The sequence below is a fragment of the Impatiens glandulifera genome, chromosome 4 (assembly GCF_907164915.1).
Source record: "Impatiens glandulifera chromosome 4, dImpGla2.1, whole genome shotgun sequence".
Taxonomy (NCBI): Eukaryota; Viridiplantae; Streptophyta; class Magnoliopsida; order Ericales; family Balsaminaceae; genus Impatiens; species Impatiens glandulifera.
Window position 1 is genome coordinate 48,286,039 of NC_061865.1, and position 12,159 is coordinate 48,298,197.

General features: G+C 28.0%; 1 protein-coding gene across 1 annotated transcript; it reads right to left on the reverse strand.

Annotated features, from left to right (window-relative positions):
- Positions 1–1,470: 1,470 nt before the first annotated feature.
- Positions 1,471–2,181, reverse strand: LOC124935290 (transcription factor PCL1-like). The gene has a single exon (XM_047475735.1). It carries the CDS (start codon positions 2,179–2,181, stop codon positions 1,471–1,473), a length of 711 nt encoding a protein of 236 aa, XP_047331691.1.
- Between the last annotated feature and the right edge of the window lie 9,978 nt (positions 2,182–12,159).

Genomic DNA, 12,159 nt, shown 5'->3' on the forward strand with positions numbered 1-12,159 from the left:
ATAAAGAGAGATATGTAAAACGAAAAGATGATCAAGAAAGACGAGAAGATTTGAAGATTCAAAGGCTTAGACTATATTTCTATATACTTAAAATGTAAAACTCTTTTTGAAGATACATGAGCGACATTGTAATAAAAAGATGAGGGGTGAACACTAAATTCATTTAAGCTAAAGTTCTTATTATAAAAAATATTATAGTTTAAGTGGTCCAGAATTGTACGAGGAAGATGAAAACCCTATAAAAATCTGTTAGAAGTAAATATTTACTACATTTAAAATTAAGTTTCTTTGGCCTAGAGAAAAAAACCATACGTTGTGCAAAGGTCAAGACCTAATGGTCTTGTGAAGAAAACTTAATGCATGTTAACAGGGTGGTCGAGTTTTAGTGGCCACAGTAGGATAATGATCTCAATATTTTTTTTGTTTAACTATGTTTAGTTTAAAAAGTTTGATAAAATATATATATATATATATATATATATATATATATATATATATATATATAATTTTGATTTGATCCAATAATCAAATAAAAAGTTTAAAGATTTTATCTTAAACCAATAAGTTACCGTCTTTTATGTTTAAAAATATAATAAATTTAATTAAATAATTTGAAATAAGTTGGCTGCCCTAAACTAAGACTTATCCGCTTTCCCAAATCCGTCCTACATGAAAATTTGTACTTATCTACTTTGCATTATGAATTCATATTCAAAACTCACGAAAAGAAATGTGGAGATATTTTTAAGTCTTTAATTCACATACAAATAATATAATTAATCCATTAATTAAGGAGTACTTTATTACCGGACATTAAATGGTTCCATTTTCAATATGATCATAATTGGATATATTATATTAGGAAGTTGATTAAAGTTTGTCCATAGTGATAATTAATGATAAACCAGAAGATAAATCATAATAAATGATTGGAGTAGTCAACAAATTGGAGAACAAGACGATTATTAGCTAGAAACATGTCGTATTCAATTAAACACCTCTTAAAGGCGTTGGCAAAAAATAAATTTGATAACAAAATTATTGATAGTGGAGTATGCATATTGATGTGAAAAAATTCTAAGTTACTAATCATATAAATTTTCATTCTCTTGAAAAATGTACCACAACCATTTACATTGCCTCTAGATTCGTATTTACATTACTTCAAGATTCGTACAAGCACTATAGTTTTTGGATATATGCAATCAAGTAAAATAATTAACGTTTTTATTTCACTAATAAGAGCATGATATTAGGGCAAGTTGAACAGTATGAAAAGAAAAAACAATTTAGAAAATGTGAACTTGTGATACTATAAAAAAAAAATTATTTTCTGCAAACTTAACAATTACATAATATTTATTTATAGCATAGATAATACAAACTTAACTAATAACCTGTCTTAATGTGATATTACAGTATTGATACTATTCAAACCATTTATAAGTATAGGATCTGTTACTTATGCATTCAAGTATGTTCATGACCATGTCCTAAGCTTAACCTAGTCATTGACATCATTTCCTGTGGATTTATAACATTCATTTCCGCTTGTCCACTGGACTCCTGTGGCACTACAGAAAACAAATGATCTAAAGAAGAAGACCCTTCAATGGATAACCCTTTCATCTTGTTGGAAAGTCCATTTATTTTTACCATAAAAATTCTATACTTTAGAAGATGACTCGAGACATTCTTGCGAGTTAAACTTTCCACGTTCATTAATTTCATAATAGTCTTTGGAACTGCCTCTTTTATACCTAATTGAGTCACCACATCTACGAATCTCTTGTGAAGCTCCGAGGTCCAAAGTAGTCGCGATCGGTCATTGATTCTCCGCATCTTCCTCCGCTTCATCAACTCCGAAGTATCCTCCCTTGGAAAATCCAAGCCGTCTCTTCCCACAGTTACGCAATTCTTTGTCCCTTGATCCTTTAAGAGAATGAAATCGAAATTATTCGACGGAGACAACCGTTGTGACTGTGACTGGAGACTCACCAAGGTATCTTGTGAGGCTTGATTGATGCAGGGCTCTGAAACTATGCCAAAAGCAGACGCCAGCTCTGAAGGAATCAAGCACTGAGATAAAGGTATTAGCTTGTCGGGAGTGGGAAGACCTACTTCCCATTCCATCTTCACTCTATCCTCATCTCCAGTTCCATCGCCTCCGTTATATTCCATCACTTCGTTTTCAACTTTAGATCAAAGAGTATGAGAAAATGAGGATTGTGGATTGAAACTGTACATGAAATAGGGCTATTTTCTTAGATGAGAAGATAAAGAAATATATTATTATAATGTCTCACATAAAATTACAATTTACATATGATACAATTGCTAAATGACCTCTTCTAACAAGGAATAAAATATCATTGCTGAATTAGGACGGTTAAGAGCTCTTTTGATACAAAAAGAGTATCAATGAGTTTTGATGGGATTTCTTTTTCTAAAACATTTATAAATAATATTATTATTAATTAAAATATTCTTACTTTACTCTTATTAAATTTTAATTTTAAAAATTATCAAATAAATTATTCTTTTATTATAAAAAAAATAATAAAAATCTTTAAAAACACATAATCAAACAAGCTCTTATATGTTTGTCTAATAAGTTTGAACAAAACAAAAGATGATGATACGTGGCATATATCTAAAAATTCATTTGAGTTATTTTTATATATGTTTTGGAATGATAAATACAGATGATATACAATTTTCTTTTATTAGATATTATTTTAATTTATAACAGAAAAAGAAATAAAAATACTTAAATTAATAGGTAAAATATATATATATATATATAATTTTATATTTCATATATATCTTTTATTACAATTAACTTTATAATGAAATATATAATATAAGTGTGTATAATAAACCTTCTATATATATATAATTTAATTTTAAGTCATATATTTCAAAATATATATTATATTGAATACTTATTAATTTATATGTTAAAACATGTTAAATATGTTACATTGTTTTTAAAATAAAAGAAACATTAAATACATAATTTAAAAAAAAAAAGTTATATATATAATTGGTGAAATATTTGTATTATTTATAATAAATAGATTATACTCTTTAGTATATATTTTAAAATTTGTATAATATAATTTTAAAAAAAGTTAATAATAAAATATAAATTAAAGTAAAAAATATATATTTTTTCTTAATTTACTTTTCTTTTTCTCTTTTATAAATTCAAATTACATTTGTTGGTATTTATCATAACAAATGTTATAAAACAACATTTTCATATTACAAGTATTTCATGTAAATTTGTTGGGTTGATATTTTATTATATTAAGTCAAATGAAATCAATTACCTTTACAAAATACAAAATCAAATGCATTTATTCGGTGATGCAAAGACAGTTAATGATTTCCCAAATGTTTTAAATAATCTTTCACATTTTAATATAATGATACTTGTTTGCAATTTATTATCTTTTATTATGTAAGAGATTAAAAATATATACTTCTATTTTTTAACACTCACTCCCCTACACAATGTTATTTCCTCATCTTCTTATACAAAATTAAAACAAATTAAAAATAGAGTTGGACACATGTGTTTTGATATAGTAATCTTTTAGCCCTGCACATAAAAAAAATAGAAGAAATAACCCATTACAATATAAAAATTATGTGACATATTCGTTCATCATCATTAATATTGATGTAGACATAACTTTTTTATTCTATGTTCAGAAATAAATATGCATCTCAGTCATACTAATTTTTTTTTTTATAATTCAATACTTGTAAGAGAAGACAGTACATGTATATATAGATGTGCTCTATATTATTGAGGAATAGATGTTTATTCATACTAGCTTTATATATGCTAAATTATTTCAAACTCAAATTCAAGATAAAATATGTGGGTTAATAAGGAATGCATTTCTATTTTCTTTGCTAACATCCAACTATTATGGATCTACACATGATGAAACAATATTAAAAGTGAACTATATATATTTAGTTCAAGTAATTGGAAACTGTGTCTTCAAGCCGCATAAATTTGTACACGTGTCGGGCTGAGATATCCTGTTACATAAAACGACACCCCACCCCGTTTTTGTTTATATTTTAACACCAACTAACCGTCAGTGCATCAAATCAACCCTAAATTTATTTCTCCTTATTTTCTCTCTCTCACTCAGCCCAATCCTCGACTTCATCAGTTCTCACACACACATCGTGAATCAATCTTATAATTTTTATTCTTAGTATTTTTGGTAAATCCTATATTATCTATATCATCTTCAAACCAGCACCATTCATGGAGCTATAATCTATTCATCTTCTTACGGCCTTTTAGGGTTTAGGTGGCTAAAGATCAATTGAATTCATGTTCAACGAATAAATATCAGAAGAGGATTCATAATTGCTCTTTGAATCGGCGTTTGTGGAACCCTCACTTTCCTGTAGTTCTCTGTTGTGCTTACCTCCACTGCTGCTTATTCTGATGAAGTCTGATGAAGTCGAGAGTTGGGTTGAGGGAGAAAAAAAATAAGGAGGAATGGGTTTAGAGGTTGAGTTCTTCACGGATGTTTAACTGTGTTAAAAATATAAACTAAAACGATATCGTTTTATTACTTGAAACTTTAATGTAATAGATGATCTCAGCACCACCGATGTGCCATGTTGTATTTTTGAAAATTGAACTATCAAAAAGTGAGGTTTTTAGATAAAATATTTAAAATAATTATTTTCTTAAATAAATATTTAATATATTAATAAAACTGATGAGAGAATATTTGATAGAGGTTATTTTTAAAGTTTATTTAAATCAATAGTCAGAAGAAGACCTTATTTATTTTAATTTATAAAAATAAAAGAAAAAAAACTTAACTTTATAGGTAATATAAGTTTTATTATTTTATTTTATGTAAATATATTTTATTATGAATAATATTTTTAAATTATAAAATTATACATTAATAAAATATATATTAAATAATAGTAGTTTTATTTTATTCTTTATATTTAATATTGATTTTATTATAACTAATTTGTTTATAAAATAATAGGGTTGATACATATTTTTAAATATTAAAAATACTATTATATTAAATATATATTATAATTTTCATACTTTTTAATTTAAATAATATACATACTAAAATAAATATTATTTTTAACACATATTATATATATATATATATATATATATTAATATTTTACACCTGTTAAATAATATTTTTGAAATATATAATAATATTTTTGTTTAAATAAATTTTTTTATAATTAACTTTTTATAAAGGTGATTAAGATCAAAATAATTGTGTGATGATTCTGAACTTCAATTGATATCTAATATAGGGTAAGAAGATCTTTCTCCTATTCAATTACAAGTTTCTCATTTTTTTTTGTTCATTTGTATTTAGAAATTCACAGGCAAAAGTTATATTTGTTTTCAAGTTAAGATGATGAAAAATATAATATAAACTAGGATTCTATAGTAAAATTATAGAAAGAGACATATTGGAGAGATACATACATATATCAGCATGTTAAATGGATGAGATGGAAATTTATTAAAATTATTAAGGAAAAGAATAGATGTTAAAATTTACATAAAGATATTTAAATAAAAATAAAGATATATTACAATGTTGTGTGAGAGTGTATTAAAATAGTATTAATATATACACTAGGAAAATTCTCGTGCAATAGTGCATATTGCACGGATAAAAATATATTAGAACAATGTTCCGTGTTCATTAAATTTGTAATTGAATTTAAAATATAAATTGTTATTAGCTTAATTGGTTAAAAAGATTTACTTATTTTGTTAGGTTGCGAGTTCGAAACATACCTATAGCATTTTTAATTTTATTTTTAACCGTTTTAAGTTTATTGGCGTGTCAACCCAGAATCCGACTCAAATGTTCATTTACTCTCTCACATATATATTCAAATTAACCACAACTCTCGACCCGGCAATCTAGACACTTTCAAAATTAAGCATCAATATTTATATATATATATATATATATATATATTTATATATATATATATATATATATATTTGTCTATTTTACTTTGCAAAGATAAATAACTAATGTCTTTTATAATAAACATGTTATTGTGTCCATTTTATAATAGAAAATGTTGTTTATTGAGTCTATTTGAATAAATTAATAATTTATTTGAATAATTTTATTTGTAATAAAATTTTAAAATTTGAATTTTTTAAGTAAAAATATTTTAAAATATATTAATAAATAATAAAAATTTAATTATGTACTTTTAAAATATATGACATTTTAATAAGATTGATGAGAGAATTTATGAGAGATTAATAAGTTGATGTGTTATGTTCTTCATTAAAATGGTAATAAAGAAAAACAATAAGGATAAGGAAGTCAAATAATTTATGATGAAAAGTTTAAGGGAGACAACTGAAAAGGAAATTGATAGAATTGTTAAAGAAATTATTTAAGAAAAATAGGAATGCAACAAAAGGTAAGAAATCAATTATAGTTAAATTTTTTGAAGAAAATGCAGCAGAAAAATAGAGGAGGAAAGATAGTAAACTCGTCAGTTGAAATAATGAGAGAGTTGATGAAGTCCCCTAAGTCAAAGACCTATATTATCAAGAGCATTCCAGCTGAAGAGTAAACGAATTCTGGAAAAATAATGTAGGAAAAAAGCAGATGATCATGCTTATAAAGGAAAAATCTACTTGGACGATGTTAAAATAAAAGTAAAGGTACTCAATTTTCCTTTTGAATTTAAACTACCAACTAAAGTAGAAGAAAAATATGTTAAAGAATGGGAAAATGTAGTGGTTGAAAACTATATAGGGAAGAATAGAGTATCATTCCTAGTCAACAAGAAAGTCTTAATAAAACAATGGGAACAAAAAGGAACTGGAAAAAGTTTCTACAAATATACATGATCTCTATTTTATGCAGTTCAAGAAGAGATCAAATTTGAATGATATTTTGAAACATGAGCATACTTATATTGGATCCAACTATATTCAACTGGAGAGATGGTCTGAAGAATTGAACCTGCTAAGAAAACCAAATGAAACAACTCAGATATGGTTTGAACATTGGAATATTCCAACACACATGTACAATGAAAAAGCTCTATGTCACTTAGCAAGTTTATTGGGGAAATCATTATACATGAACTCAATTATAGAAGGAGGAAAGCAATTTACCTTTTCTAGAATAAACATTAAAGTGCATCATCATAGTACGCTGCCAAAGAACATGACATTAGTTAAAATGAAATGGAAGTCTACAATCATAAAAATATCATATTAATGGAGGTCACACATGTGTGCTTTCTGTGATACTTTCCAACATGCTAGCACTAAATGTGCAAAAGCAATTGAGGAAGAGTAGAAAATCCTGAAAGTCAAGAAGGAAAAAAGTAGAAAAATAAAATGGAAAAATTAATGATCAAAGAGCATATTGGGGAAGTTAAAGGCAATCAACAAGGAAAAAATGCAAAAGAATAAATTAATGAAGAATCAAAGAAGGAAGAAAGCAATGATGTAGAGGAAGAAAACAATAAAATTGATGAAACAGGGAATGCCGAAGAGGATAAACTTAAAGACAAGGAAGAGAAAAAGGCAGGAGATGAAAGCGAAGATATAATAGAGGAGAAAAGCAAAAAGGAAACTAATGTTGTTGATTCTCAAACACGTGAGACTAAAGTAGAGAAAAGTAGTGACAAAAGCCCTAAAATCTAGAAGAAGAATACATTTTATCATATTAGTACGAGTTCATATACATGAAGATTAAACAATAGGAGCAGACAAGCATCATCATCTGTTTCAATTCAATCTCCCTTCACGAAGAAGGAGAGAGAAAGGGGACGTGAAAGAAAGCAATATGGTCAAAAAGGCGGACATGGAGATAACACATGTTGGGATAGATAAATTGTAGCCTTTGTTTATTGTAATTTGTGTTGGTAATGTGGTTTGACTGCTACCATTCAAAAACTTCTAGGTCGTTTCTTTGTCATCTTAAATTCAAAACTAGGGTTTGTATAGTTTTGATTATTGATCCTCTCACTATTTGGACTTATTAATGAAATAGTGTTAAAACGTTTTCCAAAAAAAATACATACAAAATTATCTTATTTTTGTTTGAATCAACATTGTGATGGAAATATGAAAAATTATTAATGATCAATCTTTATGTAGCATCATATTATGAGGGTAGTATGCAAACCACTCTGGCATCACACTAGGAAAATATCATTCAAACTTCAAGTAAGGATCAAAATATCCATATGTGCATGACCATGTTCTAAGCCTTTAGAATGGACATGCTATAGGAATTGACATTTTATAAGATATCGGAATTTACTTTCAATATTGTTATTTTGTGGTTGTTTGATTGCCCAGTGAATCTCTGCAAGCTACCTGTCATTATTGTGGATGTAAACAAATGATTTAATGGCCAATGTTCCTCGTTTGATAAACTATTTCCTATCAAATACAATCGATACTTTTAAAGATGACTCACAATTTTGTGGTGAGTTAAACCTTCCATGTTCATCAACTCTATGTGGGGCTGAATTCTTTTTTTTTTTGTCAAAATGAGCGACAACATAAATGAATCTCTTGTGAAACAATAGTGTCTAAATTAGTCGCGTTTACTTTAGCTCCTTCTCGGATGGATCATTTGCCACTTGTAAAGTTAGATTTTAGTGTTTGATTTTAAATTTGAAATATAAACAAGAACTATTTGATTGAGTTCTTGAAGAGATATATTGAACTAATATTATTGATTAAATGTTTAATATTTTACAATAACTTATCTATTTATAATAATAATAGAAAAGTTAACTAATATGAAAAAACTTAGGAATTAATAAATAAGAAATAAATTAATGGTTTCTCTCATATGTTTAATTCATTTTTTTTTGGAATAAGTGTTTCATACTTTATCAGCCCTTTCAAGTGAAAAGGTAAGGCACAAACCGCAAGCTTTCTACGTAAAAGAGAAAATCGATGAGAAGCAAGACCTTTGGTGAACATATCAGCCACTTGATTTTCAGTAGGAATGTACTAAATGAGTAGTTGTTTACGAGCAATATTTTCTCGAACAAAGTGAATAACTATTTCGGTATGTTTTGTGCGAGAATAAAATATCGGGTTGGCTGATAAGAATTCGACACCAATATTATCACACCATAGAACTGAGAAGAATAAAGTGAAGTCGAAGTTCACTAAGTAGAGATTGAATCCAACAAAGATCAACAGTTGTATATGCAAGAGCACAATATTCAGATTCAGTACTAGAGCAATCAACAATTTGTTGTTTCTTAGAATTCTAAGAAATGAGGTTGTCACCTAAAAAAAAAATCCAATTGTTGAACGACGATCATCAGGACATCCTTCCCAGTTAATATTAGAGTAGGCAGCAAGAGTCAAATGTGAATTTGGACAAAGAAAGATCTCATGACGAGGAGTATGAAGAAGATATCAAAAAATACGTTTAACTATTCCCCAATGAGAAGATGTGAGAGTTTGCATGAATTGACAAGATCGATTAACATCAAAGTCTAACTCAAGACGAGTGAGTGTAAAATATTGTAGAGCCCCTACTATACTAAGTTAGAGAAACAGATCAGACAAAGGATCACCATCATATTTAGAAAGAGAGAAGCCATCAAAGACGAGAGTCTGTAATGGCTTTTCTTGAAGCATATTAACTCGAGTGAGAATATTGTCAACATATTTGGATTAAAAAATAAATAAACTATCTTTGGTATGACTGACTTTCATTCAAAGAAAGTAATGTAATTGACTTAAATTTTAACAGAAAATAGTTTGTTTAATTGAAGTATATTTTTTGTTAAAATAATTTAGAGTTGCTAGTGAGAATAATATCATTCACATATACTAAAGAGTATGATGTTATTTGAGGCACATGATACATGAAGAGAGCCGTGTCAGATTTCGATTCTATGAAATTAAGGGATAGTAGAGCAGTCCGAAGAGTAGCATAGCAAGAATGAGAAGACTATTTAAGACCATAGATTGTTTTGTGAAATTTGTAAATATGATTAGGAAAATCTGGATTTACAAAACTGGGTGGTTGTGTCATGTAAACCTTTTCTTGTAGAGACCCATGAATAAATGCATTACTAATATCAAGTTGATGAATGAACTATTGATAAGATATTGTCAAAGAAAAAGAATAACATGAATAGTAATGGGTTTTGTCACATGACTAAATGTCTCTTCATAATCAATACATTGTTGTTGATTAAACCTTTTAGCCACAATATCTTCTTTATTTCGATCAATAGACCCATGAACTTTATGTTTGAGTTTGAAAATTCATTTACATCCAACAAGATTATGAGATGTGGTACAAGGAATAAGAGAGCATATTTTGTTCTGAATAAGAGAATTATACTCATTTGTCATTGTAAGATGCCATTGTTGATCCTTATTAGCTTGGTAAAACACATATGTGTAGTAGAGAAAGAACTAGTAGTGAGAGTTAATGAGGACATGAATCGTGCTTTGTTGTGGGTGATCATATGATGAGTAGAACTTGAGGTGCATTAATTGTTGTGATAATAGTTGGTTTTGTTGAAGGAATGATAATAGTAGTATAAGAAGATTATATAATTTTGATGATGTTGTGGAGGTCTAAGAGGGTGATGGTAGAGACGATGAAGTGATATGAGATGATAGAGGTGTTATTGATGAATTAAGTATAGTTATCTCATTATCTTCAGGTGGTTTAGACAAGCGCACAAGGTCCTTACTTTTAAAAGGAAAAGTGAGTTCGTCAAATATAACATGTCGAGAGATAAATATTCGTTCAAAAGGAAATTGAAGACACTTATAACATTTTTCAGATGAGTTATAATCGAGAAAACCGTATTAGTAGTGTAGACACTCATTTTTCACCCCCCCAATTTTTATAGCTTCTAGGTGAGATCATTGAATGACATTAGAAGGAATAGTTAAATGCTTAACACTTGGTTTTATAACCTACGCGCCTCTGAAAGTGAGCTTGGGACCTGGCTTCAAAGATAGAAAGAAAATGAGTGAGCCCCCACCTCCTTTTGAACGAAAGATCCTTCGTAGATCGACATATTTTACCCCTCCAAACAAAATTTCACTTGGTCGTTCACGTCTTTATGTTTGTTGAGGACTTGTCGTTGAGCCTATGCTTTCTTCAATTCAAAATTGACTGGTTCACTACTATTGGAGAGGGGGAACCCTTTCCGTCCCTATCCTACTCCTCGTAGAGCCTTGATCGTCGTGGGGCCATTTAACAATGCTTGTCACCTTATCTGGGTCCACCGAAACACCTTCCTTGCTAATAATATGCCCAAGGTAATCCAGTTGCTGCTTGTTAAAAGAACACTTAGATAGTTTTGAATACCCACCTACGGCTTTAATTGTCATTCAATGTAGCATTCAATGTAGCATGTTCATAAATTACTAAGTTTTGTTGAGGCATGGTTGATTTTACTTTAGGTTTGGTTCATTATTTGACTGCGAAGAAAAGACTTGTCCTCAATCGCCGGTTGGCTTGGTCCAAAAAGACATGGAAATTTTGGATGTCAGATGTTCATGATTCTATAACGTTTGCTGGAATCAAAGTATTTCCAAGATCAGGATCACATTTTTTTTGAACTAGCATCCGGATAAGCCTAGATGGGCACGGGTTGGGTTCTTGGGGGTGGGAATAGTAGGCAAGCTTTATAAAAATCTATTTTTGAAATAATTGAATTTTCAAGAAAAAGTCGGTTTCAATAAAGTTAAGATGACTATTAGCCTAGGTTATAGAAACATATGGTTTTGTCATATTTAATATACTTAAGGTAAGGTGTTTTATCAATTAATATCACCTTAAGTAAAAAAAATAAAAAATTTAAAAGAGAAAAACGTTTTTTTTATGAATAATGAGATTTTGGACATTTTGTTTAAGTAATTTCTGTAATTGAATCTTTTAATTAAACAAGTTATTATGTAAATAAATTTTAATTAATTAAATCATCTTAGACATAGGATAAAACAAATTAATAAAATTTTCACATGAATTTATTTTTAATTAACATTAACGAATTTTTCAAAAATATTTTGTTAAATTTGTTAATTAGATTAGTTTAACTTAGTTAAACAAAATCTTTTTGGGGTATAAAACT